General features: G+C 46.3%; 1 protein-coding gene across 2 annotated transcripts in view; it reads right to left on the bottom strand.

Moving 5' to 3' along the window:
• The window catches only part of LOC103666988 (methylthioadenosine phosphorylase), a 42,019-nt gene that overhangs the window by 5,575 nt on the left and 14,180 nt on the right, over nt 1-22,264 (bottom strand). For both annotated transcript variants that reach the window (XM_040631475.1, XM_040631474.1), the window contains 3 exons: nt 21,033-21,200; nt 6,075-6,177; nt 2,344-2,583 (listed from right to left, as the gene is read on the bottom strand). In XM_040631475.1, coding sequence (XP_040487409.1) covers nt 2,344-2,583; nt 6,075-6,177; nt 21,033-21,200 — 511 coding nt within the window. The remainder of the gene's footprint in view (nt 1-2,343; nt 2,584-6,074; nt 6,178-21,032; nt 21,201-22,264) is intronic.

The following is a 22,264-nucleotide window of genomic DNA, read 5'->3' as shown; positions in this document are numbered from 1 at the left end:
AAATCCTGCAAGGTCAGAACTGTAAGCCAACAACCTCCAACCCCTCACCTCTGGCTCCACCCCACAGAAGAGTAAATGGATCAAAGAACTTGCTTGCCCGGTGTTACAAGTAAATGGAGCAACAGGAATTTGAAGGTGGGTGTAGGCAACTCGCAGATCTTGGTACCATGCCAAGCCGCACATCTGGTTTACAGCACAGAGACACACAGGGCTGGTGGATGACACGATCTCAGTCTGTGCTTTTCTTGTGGCATTTAGCGTTCTCTGCCTTCATGCCTTCCCACTTACACTCGGCTTAGCTTCTCTGCTTTCAACTCAAGTGGCTCCAACCAACTGCTTTCCCAACCTCCCGTAGTAGAGGAAAGCACCATGTGCTCTGCAGAGACAGATGTTACCAGACTGAGCAGAAAGCCACAGGCAGGAAGCAACCTGCTCTCAGGGAGTGGCAGAGGCTGGAACCTCCTGCTAACTGGAAACAGCTTCTCAACTCCATGAGGCCGAGCTGGCCCTTGGGTGACCAGAGCTGCCAAGTCAGAGATTATGCTGTGTCAGGATCTGGAAGTTTCTTACACAAAATACCCGAGTAGTCAGCAACGGGTTATTACACTGAGGAGTCGGGAAAGGTATGCATGCAAAACAAAGAACCCGTGTTCAAGTACAACCCAAACTCCATATACATAGATGGACTGACAGCAAGGAGAGCTTGCTGTTTTACATGAAAATGGACAATGCAACAAGCAGCTCGGAGATGGTGGGAAGGGCCATCTTGGAGAAGAGGTCACCTCCCATAAATGTGCTCACAACACCCTGCACTTGCTCTTTACTTCAAAACCCCTTGCCTGTAATTTTGTCCCTTTCTCTATTTTATTTTTTAAAGATTTTTATTTATTTATTTGAGAGAGAGAGAATGGGGGGAGGAGCAGAGGGAGAGGGAGAGAGAGATTTCCAGCAGACTCCCTGCTGAGCGGGGAGCCTGACATGGGGCTCCATCCCACGACCCTGAGATCATGACCTGAGCTGAAACTAAGAGTCAGATGCTCAACTGACTGAGCCACTCAGGCACCGCCCTCCTCCTCTATTTTAAAAATGAGATGGGGGACAAGACAAATGATCTGGTTTCTTCAAGTGAAATGCAAGGGGTGAAAAGACAGGGGAATATTAGATTACAAGAGATGTAAGAGGCAGATCATTCAAATGCAATGTGTGGATCATAAGGGACCCTGATCTGAACAGTTATATGAGACAAGAAGGAAAATGTAAACAGTCTGGATATTTGGTTACACAAAGGAATTAATACCAATATTTTTTTGGTACAATAGTGGTATTGTAGTTATTTTGTTATTATCTTTTTTTTTTTTTTTTTTTAAAGGCCTTCTGGAAAAATATTTACTTCAAAATAATGAGGGCAGGGGAGAAAGAAGTGAGTAGGTGCGTATATAGGACACAAGATTGGCCGTGCTGGTACAGCTGCATGATGGGTAACTGGGGCTTCATTATATTAGCCTCCCTCCTTTTCCCAATGTTTGAAGTTTTCCACGTTGAGCATATTTATTTTGGAAGCCTGACTGACACGGTCCAGTGTCTTCACATACCAGCTGGACCTTGCTATCTTTCCTGCCCAGAACCCCTCACTGGCCTCCCCTCTGAAATACATAGTCTACGCTGTGCTGCCTCCACCCACCCAAGTGTGCCTGTCTTTCCCACCACTCTTCCACCAGGAAGGCTTCCCAGACTTCGAATATTTGGTTGGGTCAGCAGGCCAGGTGCTTCTCACCACACTTCTTTATAACCCTGAGCTTTCTTACACACTGGTCGGCTTAATCTCTGCGCTTCCCCCTCACCCCCCAAAAGCCTCCGAATGTTGGCTCCTCGCAGGCTTGTCTGTCTGCTGTCATAGTCCTACAGCAACATGATGCAGTCACGGGAGGTGAGACGGACAGATATGAACAGAGTCCTCTTACCAGGCAGAGGTAACAGGTCTTCCCTTTGAAAACACACATAATAACCAGTAGCACAGGATAAGGAAATTATAACCCAAACACACTTTCATCCTTAAAATAAGGCCCAAGTCTCAGTATGATTCCCATCACACCTACACGTCCATCATGCGCTGTTTATCCGTGCATAAAAGTGTCTTTTTCTTCTCTGTGGAGATCTTTGTCTCTTCCAACAAGAAGTATGAACAAAATACCCGACCATATATAGACAGCTGACTTTAACACCTGGCAGAAAGGCCCTTTCTGGAACTAATACAGTAGAACAGGTGGTGAAGACACCCCCTCAGCGGCTCCCATGGGGCCTGGAAACCCAGGCCACACACGTTGGGAAGAGAATCCCACCTACCGCTTCCTCATGCTCCTTCCAGCAGTCATAATCTGTTGCCATGGCGATACTAGCGTAGCAAATCCCAGCCTCCTTAGCGAGAACCACCTCTGGAGCTGTGGTCATGTTGATAACATCTGCTCCCCAGGTGCGGAACATGAAGCTTTCTGCCCGGGAGCTAAAACGAGGCCCCTCGATTGTGACCATTGTCCCTTTTGAGTGGCAGCGGAGTCCTAACTTTTTAGCAGTCTCTATGAGGACCTAGAAAACAAAGAACCACAAACTCAAAACATACAAACGTAAGTAAGAGCTTACTATTTTGTGTTTTTGTGTTTTTCCCTGATGTCCGAGAAGTTAATTCTTAAAGATTTTTACTCTAGGGGCGCCTGGGTGGCGCAGTCGTTAAGCGTCTGCCTTCGGCTCAGGGCGTGATCCCAGGGTTCTGAGATCGAGCCCCACATCAGGCTTCTCCACTAGGAGCCTGCTTCTTCTTCTCCCACTCCCCCTGCTTGTGCTCTCTCTCTTGCTGGCTGTCTCTCTCTGTCAAATAAATAAATAAAATCTTTAAATAAAAAAAAAAGATTTTTTATTCTAAATGGCTAGTACGTGGAGGCCCTCAGACAGAGTCTGGAAGATCACGGAAGGGTGTTTCCTAGATCCTCGCCCCTCAGATAACCCTGTTCCCCCAGCCCCCAGCACACACAGCTTACAGCCACAAGAGCAAACAATGTGCTTTTCCTCTACACCAGGCATTTGTTTATGTACTTTAATTTCACTTACTTTTTTTTTTTTTTTAAGATTTTTAAATAAAATCTTTTGACAGAGACAGCGAGAGAGGGAACACAAGCAGGGGGAGTGGGAGAGGGAGAAGCAGGCTTCCCGCTGAGCAGGGAGCCCCACTCGGGGCTTGATCCCAGGACCCTGGGATCACGCCCTGAGCCCTGAGCCGAAGGCAGACGCTTAACGACTGAGCCACCCAGGCGCCCCTAATTTCACTTACCTCTTAACAGCTTGAAGAGACTAAGCTGGGTTGTAAACATGGACTTGAGTCTGAGCCTTTACCCCCCAGGCTAAGCAAAGGTGCCGATCCTATTCACATCTCCTCAAAGACATGCTGAGAACGGTTTCCAAGCTCCTGACTGGGCTTTCACACAAAATCTAAAGAATTTTATAGAAGCTTTTTTTGGTTAGAAAATGATTTCTAGGGTGCCTGGGGGGCTCAGCTAGTTAAGCATCCAACTCTTAATTTCAGCTCAGGTCATGATCTCAGGGTTATGAGCTCGAGCCCTGTGGCTGGCTCTGAACTGTGTGTGGAGCCCGCCTAAGATTCTCCCCCTCCCTCTCCTCACCTCCGAAAGAAAGAAGGTGAGGTCTTCATAATCTCTCTTGCCTATGGTGTCTCCCAAAGACATATACAAAAACAGAATGGGGCTGTGTTGGTTTTTTCTCTCCAGGGATAAACTTATCACGGCATTTTACTTTAATGGCAAGGCCATGCATGGGTTTTAAAAACATTATTTAAAAGTTTGATCACTTTTTCCAGTGACTAATTAATAACACGCATCTAGTCCTCAGGTTATTAATTTCTAGCCAATGCTTCAAAATTCCTTTTTAATTAAAAAAAATTAACTGTTAACCCACTTAAGCACTGCCAAAAATTCACTTAATCTTTGTACGTTTTCGTTTTCTCATCTGTAAAATGGGAATAATGAGACTGTATTAGAGCAGTGTGTGCTGTAATACATATACATATAAGACAGCACAGAATTGTGTCGGGCACATTGTAAACACTAGATAAAAGCTAAACCAGTCTTGTAACAACTACTAATACTGGCACCTTCTACACTTGTTTGCCAAATAACTGGCAAAGATTCCTGGGGTACTTTATATATAAAATGGTATGACTCAATGTCAATAAAGGCTCCAATTTAGGCCAAAGTCTAGCCTGCACACGTCGGAACCATATAAGCAAATTAACCTATTTCTTGGAAAATAATTTTCATTATGCTATAGCAGTGGGAGAAAGAATTTTAATAAGAGCCTTGGCAACACCAAATTTAGAAGCGTGACAAGTCACAGACAATGAATAACTGATGTTATATCATGTTTATTTACACTATATATGCTGAAAATAAGATTATGCTTAATAAAAAACTTTCCTCTCGAGTACAAGTTATAAATTCGAGGGCCTAAATCACTCTTCCTTCACCTCGACCTCCCCCACCCCTAAATTAAATTACAGCCAGCCCAGTCCCACCTTCATTAAATGTCTTTGAAAATCCTGAATAACCAAGCTGTGTGTCTTGGCCAAATTGGGATCATGACCTGAGCTGAAGGCAGACGCTTAACCGCTGTGCCACCCAGGCACTCCATTTCCCATTTTCTTAAACCGCCTTTCCTAGCCTTCTTTTAGTCTTATACGGGGCGGGGTGTGTGTGTGTGTGTGTGTGTGTGTGTGTGTGTGTGTCTCCTGGCTTGGCCTGGCCAAACTTACTGGAAACGATCCCCTACTGCTGATCTCCAAGCCACCGCACCTGCATGTGTTCTGTGTACATCACTGGTATTTCCCTTCCCCCACCTCTACTGCTAGTACCTGAATTCAGTGTCTTCTCCGTGGGACACGATCTCAGGCCTATTCTCTCCTTGGTCTATTTCTTCCCAAGCTGCCCCCATTTTGAAATGGACAAGAATCTTACATACATCGAATTACCCCTGGAAAGCAAATTTATTATGTGGACAGATCTGCGTTTCAGAGGGAAGACGAGCAGCAATGTTTGGATATATTCTGCTGACAACTACCTGGAAACACATATACATATATCCCAAATACCCAAACACCAACTTAACCTGCCATTTTTTTTTAAACAAATAAAAAACGTCTTTTCACACAAATCAGAGAGAATCAACAAGCAGTGGTATATCGGAAATATACCCCTGACCCCTGGCTTCAGATTCTAGATTTTTGTTTGAGACCACTGTGAGATTAAGGAGCCCCTGCTGTTAACTCTAAAGAAACTACTTTTACACAATTATGTGGGGCTGAACCCAAAAGCTGCAATAAATCTTCTACTTTTCCATATAACTATCTGAATGAGTAAAATGCTTAGGTACTTCCCCTAAGGGGCAACCCCCTTAGTGCTAAGATTTTACTGTAATCCTGGAGAGGAGGCTGGATGGTAACAGCCAAACTCAGCTCAAAGGCCAATGACGCCAATCTGACAATGTATAGATTATCAAGCACTGAATTCATAAAGGCAGTTACCAGTTGTTGGATGCCTCATAACTGACAGGTGTAGCTCAAAGCACTTTATAGATGATAATGACCCACTCATTTATCCTCCACACAGTGCTGTGAGGTACATGTTACCATCACCTTCATTTTCCAAACGAGGAAACTGAGGCCCAGGGGCATTAAGTAACTTGTCCAACAAGACACAACCATGAAGCCACAAGAGCAGAGATTCGATCCCAAGTAATCTGGTTCCAGACTGTACGCTCTTGACGAATATGCTATCTTACACTGATTTACAAGGTATTCTGACAGCAAACCCAAAACCTATAAAAAAGGTAGGCTGCAACTCTGAATGATTCAGCTTATACGTGACTGAGAGTAGTGGAGACAGTACTAACAAAGGGAAAGCCTTCTAGAAACCTTGCGGAAGAGGGGAAGAGGGACCACCTGTTAGCCAATTAATTGAACCCTAGATGCCACCCCAAGCCCTTACGGTGCACCTTCCAGAAAGACTACGAACCTCTCTCGTTTTGGGGCAGAATGGCTCAGCCATGGGAATATGGCATACTCCTCTGGCACAGGAATGACTTCCATCATAGAAGGTCTGAGGCCTTTTGGTGGTCCTACAAAATAAAGTGAAAAGGTGTTTTTGTTGTGTTTTGTTTTTTAAAGCCATCACTCCATCTTCTGGGGGCTGGTGAATCCACGGTATCTAGGCCAACACCTTGGTCCTCGCTCCAGAATCGATAGCTCTGGACAAGCTGAAGGCGATTGTTGGAAAAGCCGCTTCAGGATGATATCTGGCTTTTCTGGCTCTCGGTTGGTGACAACATGCTTTCCAACAGGAATTCAAGTGTGTGGTCTGGTGACTGAAAGGACAACCACAGTGGATTGTAGGTACAACTCAACTTTGGGAGCGGGAGGCTGGGTAAAACCCTTAAGAAGTCACTACGGAATTCTCATTCATGGTAGATGTAGAGGGCTGTGCAGTGAACCCCAAATATATCCATTACCTAGATTCAACAATTCAAATTTTGTCAAACGTGCTTCATCTGTTAGCTTTTCCATGGTTGCGAATCTCAGCCTTTTGTGGTTTCACCCCTACTTCAGTTGGATCAAAATATGTAGATTTTTCACTGTAATGTCATGATCACATTTGATAAAAATTAATTCCTACATACCGACTAATACACAGACCAGATGCAAATTTCCCGGATGTCCTTAAAAATGTCTTTTCATTTTTTTTTAACTTATTTTTTATTTCTTAACAAATGCTTTTTTTAGTTTCAAGTTCCAAACAAGGTCCTAAGCTTGCATTTGACTGGCCTGTCTCTAATGAGGGTAATTCCCACCCTCTACCCCCAACCTTATCTTTTCATGTCTTTGGCCCACTGAAGAAAGCGGCTGTTTGTCCTGCTGCACTTTGGGGAATCTCTTCGCCACCTCACTTAGTTTGTTCCTCTACCCACCATAATTAGTTCGAAAATCTTAGTTCAACTTCTTGGTAAAACATTTTTGAATCCACAAACGAAAGGCTAAAATTAACCCAGAGCCAAGTCACCCTGCAGTTTTCAGAATAAAGCGAAGTTTTCAGAATAAAGCACTTTCTGTGTCCTTTATATTGTTCACAACTTGAACTCATGAGTAATACAGGAAAGAGAGTCTTCATCTTTCCTACAGAGAGGAAGGCCGGGGAGGGACATTCACGTCTACTTCCGGTAGCGGGAGGCAAGGGACCAGCATGGAGAAATACACTGGTTCGATTTATACAGCTGGTGTGTCCACCTGCCGAAATTCATCGGTTACTTCCATCCCGTCCCACACTAAACAGTGACACTTAGCTGGCACCACAGCCCCCAGGCTCCATAACGGGGCCACAGTGCTCTGCAGGGATGAAAACCCAGCCTATGCTCCTCCCAGCCCTCTGTCATATGTGTTTTAGGGGAAGGCCAAGTTAACCCCCAAGCAATTCCAGATGGGGTTGAAGAACAGGTCAAATGGCCGTCCGAGCCCACATCACAGAGGCTTTTCTCCTTTTGTAAAACTAACCAGTAAAATGGTGCCACGCACTCCATCCAGCTCTGGCTTGGCATCAGCCTTCCATGAGTCAAGTATGAGCAATAGCCCCATTTACAACCGTGATTAAGTATGAAAACAAGGCCACAGAAACCTCCAGCAGCTATACTGCCCTAAATGTCCATGCAACACCCCCACCTTATCTATCTCTATCCCTCTCTCTTCGCTTTCTACCCCTTCTTTGCCCAATCGCTCCTCTTTGTTCTGACTTCTACCTTAAGACAAAACACGTACTAGTCATGCTTTATGTTACATCATAATAAGCGATACTTATTAACTACAGTTCATTCCCTTTGTCAAGTGGAACACTTGACATTTTTCTGTTTAAACCAAGCTCTTCAGGGGCGCCTGGGTGGCTCAGTCGGTTAAGCATCTGCCTTCGGCTCAGGTCATGATCTCGGGGTCCTGGAATCGAGTCCCACTTTGGGTTCTCTGCTTAGCAGGGAGCCTGCTTCTCCCTCTCCCTCTGCCTGCCCCCCCATAAATAAATAAATAAAATCTTAAAAAAAAATAAACAAAGCTCTTTAACTACTAGCTACAGGGCTTAGAGCAAACTGCCATATCTGTTTGATTCTCTATTTCCAATCATAAAATGTAGTTCATCCATCCATTTGTACAGGCATCATGAGGATGAAGTCAGCCAAGATGTCCAGACGCCTGCCAGCGGCTTGGAAGCAAGGTCCGGGCTAGAGACCGACAAGGAGCCAGTACCGAGGAGAAGCTACGGCTGAGGCCGGAGCCTCAGCACACCCAGCCCCGAACGGGCAAGCAAAGGGCGCAGCCCTGGGGAAGAAATGAAAACTCCAACACCACTATTAGTAATATTGGTAACCAGTAATACTAATGATTTCAGGGCTATGCTGTCAAGATCCAGGAAAAAAAGCGTGTGAGAAACACCTCTCACACAGCCTGCCCACTTGTTTGTCCTGTGCCACACGATGAACTTCAGTGTCGGCACAGTCAATGAAACATTTAATGACCTAAACTTAAACCACTATAAACAGCAATACTCCTGTCCAGCATAAAACGGTACGGCATGATTAATGCTGAATGAAATTCTGACCAAGAGCAATGGGATTTATAATCATGGTGGGGGGAGGGGGAGATGCGGGACGGAGCACATTTTTTTCCCTATAAATACAGTATAGTATGTGAATGTATTTTCTCTTATGATTTTCTTAATAACACCTTCTTTTCTGTAGCATACTTTATCATAACAATATAGTACAGAATGCACGTAACAGATAAAACAGTGTTAATCGACTGTTTATGTTATCAGTAAGGCTTCTGGTCAACAGCAGGCTATTAGCAGTGAAGTTTTTGGGAAGTCAAGTCATCCATGGATCTTCAACTGAACAGGGGGTCAGCGGCCCTAACCCCATGCTGCGTAAGGGGTCAACTGTACTTTGTTAGAGCAGTAACCGGACACTAACACACGTGCTTATGTGGTTTCAGATACAGTCAACTCAGTTACGGCTTCCGCAGGAATAAAGACAGGAGGCTGAAGGTCCGCCCCAACTCCTGCTTCATTAGCAAAGCCTCCCAGCTGGGCCAGCGGACTGCAAATGTCACTCCCGCATTAGCCTGGGACCCCCTGGGAAACAGACTCTGGGGCTGACTGGTCTGGCTGGCTTTATACTGCTCGCTGCCTAACTCTGTGCCTTGGGGAAAAGCCAATCTGATCTCTCTGCACCTCAGTTTGTATCCGTTTTCTCACATTTAAAATGGGGAGTAAATAATACTGCCCACCTTCTAAGGTCGACGTGAAGACTGAATGAGACCCGGGAAGCAAGTCCTCGGCACTAGCAACTTCTACCTACGGAAAATCCGCTTCTGTACTTCTCATGTGCCAACCTCGGGGCTGACACAAGCACGGACCTCAGTCAGAGGCACACAAAAAGCCGCTTGAGGCTATCACACAGGGACACATCCTAAGAGAAGTGTGCACACGAACAAAAAACTGCCCGTGGAAGAGTGAAGGAGACAAAACTGTGTTGTGTACTCGGAGGAGAAGTTAAGTTCAAGACTGTCAAGGAGAGAACACTGGGCACTTCCACACACAGAACAGGGAAAAGCCCAGGAAAAGCCTGGCAGATTGTTGAATCGGCTGGTAGACTGACCGGCAGACTCTTGAATCGGCTCTCGGACCGCCGTTTGTTAAAAATTCCCCTTTGAGGGGCGCCTGGGTGGCACAGCGGTTAAGCGTCTGCCTTCGGCTCGGGGCGTGATCCCGGCGATATGGGATCGAGCCCCACATCAGGCTCCTCTGCTAGGAGCCTGCTTCTTCCTCTCCCACTCCCCCTGCTTGTGTTCCCTCTCTCGCTAGCTGTCGAATAAATAAATAAAATCTTAAAAAAAAAAAAAAATTCCCCTTTGAGAAAAAGCAGAGCTGCAAGCACCAAGGAGAACACTTGTCCTACAGCAGAAGCAAACACAACTGCGCCTCTCTGAGGAGGCACGTGGCCCCAGCAAGCCTCAGCATGCAGGGACATGAGTCAGTTAATCTGCTAGCAAAGCAGGCAGACAGCTGCTCATAAGTAGCACGGTTTTGGGGAAATGATTCCACCCACATCACTTACAAGATATCCAAGTGGTAATGCACATGGACAAACTCGAACTCAGTTTTTAAGAAACCAAAAGAGAACAAAAAGTCACCCCAAACCCTCTTCTTTTTTTTTAAAGATTTAGTTCTTTACCCCAAAGAGAGAGAGAATGTGAGCAGGGGGGAGGGGCAGAGGATGAGGGAAAGAGAGAATCCTCAAGCAGACTCCCCGCTGAACTCGGAGTCTGATGCAGGGCTCGATCCCATGACCCTGAGATCATGACCTGAGCCAAAACCAAGAGTCGGACCCCCAACTGACTGAGCCACCCACCAGGTGCCCCCAATCTCTCTTTTCATTAAAGCCTGAGCTCTCAGGGAGAGTGGAAGCGCTCTACGTAGCAAGTCTGCCACGGCCACCTTGACGCCCAGGAGCTCCGCTAGCCATTTATCCCACAGGGATGTCTGCACAAATACAAAGATAACGGGGCACACCAATGGTAACAGAACCACAGTGAATACAAACAGGAAACTGAAAACAGCCAAGTTCCCACTTCCAAAGGCGGCTTAACTAAACCACACTGCCAACAATGGAAGAGTGTATGTCTGTTATAAACAGGGTGGCATCTGACTACACGTGTGGAAAGCGGAGACGGTTAAAAGGGAAGACAGCACGTTGTGAGCTAGGATAGAAGAAGAAGACAAACCATTCTTTTTCTAGAATTCCTACAGAGTCACACAAACATATTTGTTTTTTGTGTTGAAAAATATGTAAATGGTATGTAATATGGACTATCTCACAATATGCTTGATTTAGGTAATGATGATAGATCTTGAAGACTTTTCTGTATCAGCACATAGAAATTTACTTGTTTAAAGTTCCGAATAGAAGGCCATGGATATATCAGTATATTTAAGTTACTATACGAAAATGGATCATTAAAAATGGTACAGTAAATATCTCTGCAGGAGCTAGCCACCTTGTACACGTTCCTCAAAAAACGAAGAAAAGGAACTACTGCAAAGGCCTCACACATTTTCAAGTGTAACGGACAGATTTCACCAAATTTCCCTTCAAAGGGCTACAGTAAGGCATACACCCACCAGAAACATAGGAGGGTTTCACTTTTTACCATATACCCGCCCATACGATTTTCATTTTATCTCATGACAAATACGTATTAACTCTTTAAACGCTCTAACACACAGCTATGTTGGACAGCATTTTAGTTTTCACACTCACTAGAACACCACAGACAATTTAAATTAAAAATTTAGAAGGTAAACAAAGAGGCGAAGAAGGAAAAAAAAAAAAAAGTAAGGCCAAGTCACCAACAGGTTAGATCCAAAGGATATTTATATTCTAGGAAATATGCATAATTTTAAGACCAACAGGATTAAGAATGAGCCTTCTAAATTTCTAGGTGTATATCCACGCGTGTGCACACACGTATTTACGGACAGCACAGTTGTGAGCATGTTTGTTTGTTTACTTATTTAAAGATTCGTTCATTTATTTGAGACAGACAGAGTGAGCATGAGTGGAAGGGCGAGAGGGAAAGGGAAATCTCAAGTAGCCTCCACACTGAGCGCAGAGCCCGACGCCGGGCTCGACCTCACAACCCTAAGATCGTGACCCGAGCCAAAACCAAGCGTCAGACGCTCTGCCAACAACACAACCCAGGCGCCCCTGTTGTGAGCATGAGTGTAAATGAAGGGTCAAATCCTAGAAGATTTGGGTCACAGAGTTAGGGTACAAAGGGTTCTCATCTGGAGGAGAAAGGTAGGGCGCTGAGGGAGAGGAAGAGAGTTTAAAACTGCAGTGGGGAGGGGCGCCTGGGTGGCTCAGTCCGTTCAGCGTCTGACTTGATTTCAGCTCAGGTCACCGTCTCAGGGTCCTGAGATCGAGCCCCACCTCTGGGTTCTGAGCTGAGAGTGGAGTCTGTTTAAGATTCTCTCTCTCGGGGGCGCCTGGGTGGCACAGCAGTTAGGCGTCTGCCTTCGGCTCAGGGCGTGATCCCAGCGTTATGGGATCGAGCCCCACATCAGGCTCCTCTGCTGGGAGCCTGCTTCTTCCTCTCCCACTCCCCCTGCTTGTGTTCCCTCTCTCGCTGGCTGTCTCTGTCAAATAAATAAACTAAATCTTTAAACAAAAAAAAAAAAAAGATTCTCTCTCTCCCTCTCCCCCCCACCCCTGGCCCCACCCCACTTGTACTCTCCTTAAAAAAAAAAAAATTAAAACTACAGTGGGGAAAAGTAGAGGAAATTCTGATGTGAACGACACGAACAGAAACCCATTGTAACATGGAATGAATCTGTTCTCTTAAACAGAAGGAACTGAGAACTTCTAAATTTGCATACATGTCATTAAGATCCCACCATTGCTCTGATCGAATGAGCCCTTATGGTGCCACAGGAAAGGAGAAAAACCTATGACGTTTATATCCCAATGAGGAGACAAGACTGTTTAACGAACATGCACAGTTTTTTCTTATTTTCTACTTTTCACGAGGTCTTGCTGAGCGGAGCACGCAGAGCCGCAGCACAAGAACAAAATGCCGGCTCTGACACAGGTGTTGAGTACCAATCTCTATGGGCCTCGGTTTTCTCATCTGTACAAGGGCGCCACAAGGTATGTACCCGCTGTTCCCTAGTGCTGTGATAACTAGCAGCACCGGGAACACAGTGAGGACTCCAGAAGCAGCTTTGCCTCACTGTGAAGTACCATGGACATGGCTCCAGGTCAACGTACGTAACTTCAACAAATCCTGTTTACAACTTCACATTCCACAGGACAGCCGTTCCACCACCGCCTTAGGCTGCTCACTCAAGAAACAATATACACATAACCTGGTTACATGTGTCTAGAAAAACACCATTTGGTGCTTTCATTCTTGGGACTACAAACCACGAAAGGGAAGGCTGTTGAAAAGGCATGCATATTTTAAATCTTACTGAGTCAGACTGCCTTTTAAAAACAGTCCTAGGGGCACCTGAGTGGCTTAGTCAGTTAAGCGTCTGACTCTTGATTTTGGCTCAGGTCATGATCTCATGGGCCCTGAGATCGAACCCGGCATCGGCCTCCGTGCTTAGCACAAAATGTGCTTGAAGATGTGCTCCCCCTGCCCCTCTTCTCACTCACGTGCTCTCTCTAAAAATAAATAAATCCTCAAAAGAAAATAAAAATAAAAAATAAAAGAGTTGAAACTATCTCTACCAGCAATAGGTACTATCCAGGACCTCACAGCATCAGACAGGTGGGAAGAGCTTAATATTTTCTTTCACTTCAAAATTATCCAGAAATAACAACTTCATGTTCAGAAGAACAAATGCAACCAGATAATAAACATTACTATTTCACTGGGGAGAGGGAAACGGGCAGGGATACTAAGTACAAAGGCAATGGAAGAAACCACCACAGGGGTGACAAGATATTTTTAAGTACATGTCAAAGATCATCAGCATCGATGACAAAAGTAACTAGGAAAAAATGACATCAAATTACAGGAAGCGCTGAGGTTTTCTACATAAAGAGCTTGTTAGGACACTCCCTCCCCCTTGGACTGTGCTGTGAGCTCTGAGCCGGTACTAACCAGTGCTCAGTAAAAACCCTGACCGACGACGAGGTTCTGGGCAAGCCCTCCCAGAGAGGAGTGGATGCCCTGATTTACAGCACTTTTTTTTTTTTTTTTTTTTTTTTTTTAAGTAGACTCCATGCTAGGCATGGAGCTCAATGCAGGGCTTGAACTCACAACCCAGATCAAGAGCTGAGCTGAGATCCAGAGTCGGACGCTCAGCGGACTGAGCCACCTGGGCGCCCCTCCAGCTCTTTTCTCATCATGTCTTTGTTTCTATTATATTTTCAGGGAGTAATCTCGAAACTGGCTTTGCAGGGGGCACGCTGGAGAGAAGAAGGCACGCGAAGCAAAGCACTGACCAGATGAGGCAGTGGGCACCGAGAACAGAAGGTGGTTCAAAGCACGCACAGGCGTGACCCAAAGACGGACTCTACGCAGGGGTGGTATGGAGGCATGGTGGCGGCCACCAGGCGGATGGCAGCGCCAGGGTGTGATCAACTTCGCGATTTTCCAAGCAGGGAACAGGGAGCTGGGGTGGGGTGAGAGTGACAGTGTGGGGTTAGAAGACATCCAAGGGGGATCATTTATTTTTTTATTTTTAAATTTTTTTTTAAAGAGTTTATTTATTTGACAGAGAGAGAGAGCACAAGCAGGGGGAGTGGCAGGCAGAGGGAGAAGCAGGCTCCCCACGGAGCAGGGAGCCCAACATGGGACTCGACCCCAGGACCCCGGGAACATGACCTGAGCCGAAGGCAGATGCTTAACCCACTGAGCCACCCAGGCGCTCCCCCCAAGGAGGATGATTTAATCTTGAATTATAAAGCGTGAGGCATCTTTGGGACCCTGTCCTGGATCTAGTGGCCAGTGTGCATCTGAAGGGGGAGGCAGAGCTGGAAGTGTGTGTGTGAGGGATGGGTGAGGTCACAGGATTTGGACGCTAACAGAATTCAAACTCCACAGGTCCCACTTACTAGCAAATGACCGATATTTTTGAGTTTTAAGTTTCCTCAACTATAACCCAGGAAAACTACCCTTGTGGTGAACAGGATTAAGGGATTTGTGGCACTTAGTAGTAACTCAAAAACTGGGAGCTTATCAGCGGTTTCGTTAGGAGAAGGGATAGAAGGCAAGGCCATAATAAGAGAGCTAGGTTGAGGAGCAAAACTTGGGAACTCCCGGGAACATGGGAGTAGCTGCCCCGGATCCTAGGACAGGTGCAGGCAGGAAGATGGCAGAGGGCAGGCATGCAAGAAACTAGTGAGAGGGAGGGGAAAGGAACATGGTCAGTTTATGCCAAACAGCTTCTGTTTTCTCATACAGAGGGGACATTCTCAACCAAGAGTGAAGGAGACAGGCAGGAAGCCGTGAGAACAGTAAGGGTTTGAAAGAGCTGCTAAGAGGAATGGGAGAAGAGCCAAGGGAGGGCTTCCTGTGCAATTGTTTACCATGACCCCTGAGAGTATGGATAAAAGTCCACGCCCTGCCCCAGAGGTTCAAAGACTGGTGATTAATGGACATCAGAGCACACCTCAACTTCCCGGCCAGTGCTCCATAGGGGCGGGTACCAACAATCTTACATCATGACATTGAGGAGGAGGGGAAGCCCAGGGCTTCGGGAGGGGGAAATAAAGTGACATAATCCCTCACCACTGTGTTTACAGTGGGACTTTCCTGATGAATAAGCCAGCAAGTATTACAGCCACGCTCAGTCAAAACTTTCCCTAATGCAGTGAACACAGAACTCTCCAGAGAGGGAGGACATCACCACTCAAGACATCAGAACATAGCACCCTCATCTCGCAACGAGGACACGAAGTGACAAAAGAATTTGGGGGCAGAGCCAGGAAACAATTCTGGATGTTCACACTTCCAAGCTAGGGCTTCTCCCACTGCATTCTTCGAGCAGAACCTAACCGGGGGCCTCAGGCATACCAGGCCAACGCGTGAGCAGCATTTTGCAGAGAACTTCTGCCGCTAGGATTCACACCCTGCTGTTTTTCATCTTAATTTTTTTGGTTGTATTTTTCTCATTGTCCAAAAGAAAAAAAAAAAAAGTTCTTATCTGTAAAACATTCCTGATAAAGACCACTATTGGAAAGTAAGAATCCCATCCTTGTCCTTAACAGGTATGTTCGCTGGGCACGCCTTGAGATAGTTCCAATAGCCCTCGTAGCTGAACGGGTCCTACTATACTGCATCTTTTTAAAAAACAATTTAATGGAATGTGGGCATCTTTCCAGATAGCTTATAGGTATAGGGCGAATTCAATTCCTCTCCACGATAACGATCAGGATTGATGGTGAAGAGGACAGAGGTCATGTGTGGCAATGCTGGAAACCTCTACCCATGTGCACCTTGCACGGCCTGGAGAGTCAGTAGTTTGGGGTGACAGGCATACGCTGCATATACAAAGGTTTGTACCACAGAAGAAGAACCCCCAAATTATGAATCTTGGAGCATCTCCCTTGTGAGATCCTTTTAAAGTATACATAGCCTCACAACGCTCTCTTGGGACAGATGAAAGGTCAGACAAACTCTTCCCCGAGTTCAGATGGACTGTGGAATGACCATCTGGAAGTGAAAAAGTCCCATTCTCAACCAGGTTCGATCCTGAATGGTCAAATGACTTGTGGTCTGATGATAAGGACCTCCATCGGTAGAAGAAATGGATTCGTCAAACCCCATTCATCAGAAGGCATGAGGCACAGAAGATACTTAATGTGGACAAGCCTCCTCCAAGTTTGTGGTATCAGCTGCTTTTTTTTTTTTTTTTAATTTACTTATTTGACAGAGAGAGAGGGAACACTAGCAGGGGGAGCGGGAGAGGAGGAAGCAGGCTCCCAGTGGAGGAGCCTGATGTGGGGCTTGATCCCATAACGCTGGGATCACGCCCTGAGCCAAAGGCAGACGCTTAATGACTGCGCCACCCAGGCGCCCCCAGCTGCTCTTTTCAACTCTGCTTAGGGAGGAACATCGCGCATGGAGCCCCAGACCCAGGACAAGGGCAGAGTAAAGTAACCTATCCCTCTACGGTCGGAATGGGAAAATGACAAAGCCAACACCACATTCCTGATATTTAAATTCTAGACCAAGGTCCATTTTGCTTTCCACAGCTGCCCTACTCACAAACACAAAAGGATTATTTTCACTTTAAATATTAGCTAAGGCACCTCCTTGCATGTCTGAGGAAGAGATGCACGACTGCACGTATCCCAAAACCACCTGGAGCCACTCCCCTCCCCACCTGTCTGTTGTCCTGCTCTCACCAGGTCAGCCACACCCCAGATTCCCCTTCTCTCAGGCCCAGGCTTTCAACTTCTCACAGGCAGGAACATGGCGGAGAGAAAATTATTTTCTTAAAAGAACTTCCAACCTATCAGACTCCTTTAAAGGGGTATTCCATTTTTAGAGTAGAAATCCAATGTTTTTTAAAAACAACTGTATAGTCAGAGCCACCTGTCACTCTTTGACCTAAATGGTGTCTGAGGGATGCACAGCAAGGCCGATGGCCTAGTATTTTTCCCTACGCTGGGCACCGAGGGCAAAGAAAGAAACGAGAAAGTTCTGCCATCTATTAAGTAACAATAGCCACACAATTCCATCCTGATTCTTCTTCTTTTTTTCTTTTTAAAGATTTTATTTATTTGAGAGAGTGAGAGAGAGCACAAGCAGGGGGAACAGCAAGCAGAGGGAGAAGCAGGCTCCCCACGGAGCAGGGAGCCTGATGTGGGACTCGATCCCAGGACCCCGAGATCATGACCTGAGCCGAAGGCAGACGTTTCACCGACTGAGCCACGCAGGCGCCCCTGCATCCTTATTCTTTATCACAAATTTATGTTAGGGAGATGAAAAAGATCCCTCTAAACCTCTGAAGACCCCTTTGGGACAAGGATATTTTTTCTAAGATAGCGTGGCAGCAAAGTGGCACAGTAACCAAGTATGCGTTTCCAGATCAGTCCCTGGAGAAGTGACGGGGTAGGTGGAAGAAGCCTCAGTGACGATGGAGCTCGACCCCGGACTTTGAAGAGAGGGCCCCGGGCCAGAGATGCGCCTGAGGCTAACCGGAGCCAAGACAAAACCTCCGGAGCCAGGGCTCCTGTCCGCAGGCTATACTCCACCGGGTGGCTTTGCAGAAAGCTGCAATTCCACTCCCGAGCTGCGGCTGGCTGGACGGCTGCCCAGGCTCCCGGCAACACGGCCCCCAGCTGAGCATTCTGTGCCTGAGGACCGCACGGACAGCACACGTCAGGTGCCTGCCTGAACACACCAAGGTTCACCTCCAACATGTGCTGTCATTAGTACAACACGTGAAGGCCATTACTCATAAGGCAAAAAGTGCTGATTCTCTTCTCTTAGGAGACACACATAGGGTAAATCACGTGTGCACCCAAGCGTGGGGAACTGACCCAGCCCGCGGCAGGATCGTTCAGAAACACTGTCCAACAGCAACAGAACACAAGCCACCCAAGGTACTTTTAAGTTTTCTAACGGTTACATGAGAAAAACCGAAAACAGGTAAAATCAGCTTTACTATCTTATCTAGCCCGATAAATCATAAAAGTTACCATTGTAATATATCATCAATATAAAATTTGAGGTTTCTTCTAAATGATATTCCCTTAGGGACCCTCCTTCTAAGAGAACTCTTCTTCTCTTGTTACTGAATAATGTTAACTACAGACCCCCCCAGCCAACACATTCACAATAATGGCACCCATGTACCAGGCAGGTGAGAGGTGCTCCATCCCATAAAAGGCACTTACTAGAGACTTTGAACTTCCAAGGCAAGAGTAAGGAGTCAGGGGGTGCCTGGGTGGCTCAGTCGGTGAAACGTTTGCCTTCGGCTCTGGTCATAATCCCAGGGTCCTGGGACTGAGTACCCGCATCAGGCTCCCTGCTCAGTGAGGAGTCTGTTTCTCCCTCTCCCTCTGCTCTGCTCATGCTCTCTCTCACCCTCTCTCTCTCTCTCGAATAAATAAATAAAATCTTAAGAAAAAAAAAAAAAGAAAGAAAAGAGTAGGGAGTCAGGTTATCCACACAGCTCATGAAAGAAAACAGAAACCAGAAGATCTTAAGGTTACACGGCTAAGGACTGCTAAGACAGAAAGAAACCAGACACGATGCGACACCTGTTCTCTTTTCTATTCTCCATCTTTCTGCCCCAATTGCTTTCTTGAAAGAGCCAGTATGTGAAACATCCACATTTACTATTTATGAGGAAAAGATCTGGCAAATGTGAGTGTACAGTTACACCATTTAAGTAACAAATTAATCTGGGGCTTAATACCCAAGTCAGACTTTTCTTTTCAGGATCATCTATGATACTTTATAAATCTGGATCAGTCTGAATAGGGAGTTTCGGTCTCTGCTTTATTTTTTTAAGTAGGCCCCATGCCCGACGTGGGGCTTGAACCCACAGCCCTGAGATCAAGTGTCCCATGCTCAACTGACTGAGCCAGCCAGGCGCCCCATGTACTCTGCTTTACTGAACAGGCATAGTACAACCATTTTCTGAAGTCATTACCTCCAAACACATGGACTTTGACAACCACAGAGATCTTCATCAAGAATTCCAGCTTCCCTCTTCCTTCGAATGATCATGTTTATTCAATTGCTCTAAAAATACTGACTGAGCAACTGCGGGCCATATACTGTCGTGCGTGTTAGGGATAAAGTGGCAGATAGGGTCTCTGCCCTCACACGGCCTATATTCTAGAGGGAAAGATGAACAATACATACCTAGTGTCAGGTGCTGAAAAAATAATAGGAAAAATGATAGGTAAAGGGCAGGTAATGATTTTAGTCTACCCCCATTATTTATTAGGCTGAGCCTCATGAAACTGCTGATATCCAACCATTTCTGACCCAGAGAACGGTCAGTTCATACGGTTCCACCTAACAGATTCACTCCATAGGGAAACAATCAAGAATGCTTCCAATGGACTCTAAATTACAACAGATCCCTGCCAGACAGAAAACACAGAGAACTGGAGTGAACAAACTTTCTTCCCATGGAACAGGGGAAAGGGCGCTTGGGTGGAGTAAACTCAGCGACAGCAGATGGGGAGGGCAGGATGGACAGAGGTGACAGTCTGGGGACTGCAGTAGGAGCCACCAAATGGCTTAAACTCTGTACTACTTCTCCCCACCACTGACTCAAAGTGCAGAGTGTAGCCTCCTGTCTCGATCTGGAATACCTTGGGAGGTGGGTCCTTTCCCCAGGAATTATAGGGGGGCAGGGGAGTGGAAAGGGATCCCTAGGAGAGCACCCACTTTCCCTTGTGATTCTTCAACTATTTCTTTCTTTTTCTTTTCTTTTTTTTTTTAAGATTTTACTTATTTGTTTATTTTAGAAAGAGAGCTGGCGAAAGGGCAGAGAGGGGGAGAGAATCTCAAGCAGACTCCACTCTGAGGGTGGAGCCTGATGCAGGGCTCGATCTTATGATCCTGAGATCACGACTTGAGCTGAAACCAAGAGTCAGATGCTTAATCGACGGGACCCACCCAGGTGCCCCTCTTCCAACTATTTCTAAATTCAGAAAAAGCCCAGGATCATGGCAGTCAATTACTGCTGAATTTTTTTGAGTAAAGGAATGTTATATATTACTGGTACTACCAAATAACAAAAAAGTCCCTAGCTCCTGAACCAACTGGTCGATCTTAAAACCATGTAAAGACAACCGGACATTACATGCCTGCCGATACGATGCAAGGAGGGTTCCTGCCAAGAATGTGAACCTGGTTCTCATCAGGCCTCCAGAGCTACCAACTGGTTTACAGCAAACATAGGGGACAGGGGGAGACACTGACACTTAAGGGTGCAGTCAGTAAAATCCTGAATGGGGACGCTATGGGACAACAAGAAAAAGGGGAAAAGGAGGTGGCGGAAGCATTATTAGCTCATACGTGTCATGAGTGGACCCCCTCTGGAATCTTATTTGAAAAAACCAAGTTCAAAAAAGTCCGTGAGACAATAGGGAAAAGGAGAGCAGTGTCCAGGCAGCGAAAGCTAAGGAAACAAGAGGCGATTTGCTTGGGTCTACGAGAGTTCTTATCTATTCAAATTACAGACCATGGTGAACTGAGAAATGGCAGAGCTGGGAACTGGTCACCGGACAGGTGATCCTTACTCTGGTTTGCAGCTGTTTAAAAACTTCCCACAGTGCAAAGCTTCAGGCAAATCTGTGGGCCTGCCCTCTGCTCCTCTCCCAGAACCCCATACGACATCTACTTGAGCTGGGAAGGATCTCACCCGAGCCTAAGGCATCTTAGATGACCCGCTCACCTGTCGATGAACTGATCAATAATGACGATATCACCGGGCTGAATCTCTTCCCTCAAGGAACCGCAGGCTGTGGTCACTATGACGTGTGTGCAGCCCTCCTCCTTCAGAGCCCAGATGTTCGCCTGGTAGTTGACTTTCGAAGGCATGATGGTATGCTGTCTCCCGTGCCTGTGGGAAGGAGTGGATACAGCGGGACAGTGAGCAGGGCACTGGAATACTGTTAGAAGAGAAAACTCAGTTTATAGCAGCACCTTCCAGCCCTTGCCATCAAAGCACTTTTATGGGCAGAGGCCAGGGGATAACTCGTCTACTGCAAATACAAACCACTTGGTCTTAAAGTACAGGCCACCTTTCCATGGCATGCATTTATTTTCCTATCAAGAGCCAGTAAGGCGCCCATGAAGAAAGATATAAAATAGGAGGAGAAACTCAAGCTCCCAGTTGACTCTCTCCCTTCGTCTGATCACCCAAATAAGTTAATGAAACTTTCAAAATAATTACAGTTCCCAGCTGTTATGACACTAGCAGGTTTTGTCCAAGAACCAGTCACCTCACGCATGACCACTGTTAGTAGCTGAATTGTGCCCCCCCCACCCCACCCCCACCCCCCACCCCCCTGGCCAGAATCCATATTTTGCAGCCCTAATCCCCAGTATGTCAGAATACACCTGTGTTTGCAGGGAGGGTCTTTCATATGGTAATGAAGTTACGAGGGCATTAGGGTGGACCCTAATCCAGTGTCCTCACAAGAGGAGGAAATCTGGACACAGACTTACACACTGGGAAGAATGTGTGAAAGTACAGGGAGAAGATGGCCATCCACGAGTCAAAAAAAAAAAAAAGAAAAAAAGAGAGGTCTGGAATAGGTCCTTCCCCCACAAGCCTTCAGAAGGAACCAATCCTACTGACACCTTGATCTTGGAAGTGTAGCTCCAGAACTGTGAGCAAAGAACCTTCTGTGTCCACCCAGTCTGCGTCAGCTCAAGCAAACGAACACAACCACCACCGACTTCCTACCACACTTCAAATAAAATCCAAACACCTAACCATGGCCCTCGTGTCACTTGGGCACCAGTGTCCTAATGCAACCTCAGCTCTTGTCCCACGTCAGCCTTAAGGGCCTCCTCGCTGCCCATCTCTGCTCAGTCCTGCTCAGACCTCCAGCTCGCTGAGCCCTCTACTCCAACGTCACCTCTGCAAAGAAGTGCTTTCCATGACCACCGAGTCAAAGT

This window comes from Ursus maritimus, unplaced genomic scaffold, assembly GCF_017311325.1.
Source record: "Ursus maritimus isolate PB19 unplaced genomic scaffold, ASM1731132v1 scaffold_17, whole genome shotgun sequence".
In the NCBI taxonomy this organism is placed as follows: domain Eukaryota; kingdom Metazoa; phylum Chordata; class Mammalia; order Carnivora; family Ursidae; genus Ursus; species Ursus maritimus.
Note: the sequence above shows the minus strand (reverse complement) of the source record. Positions and strands in the feature narration are given on the sequence as shown.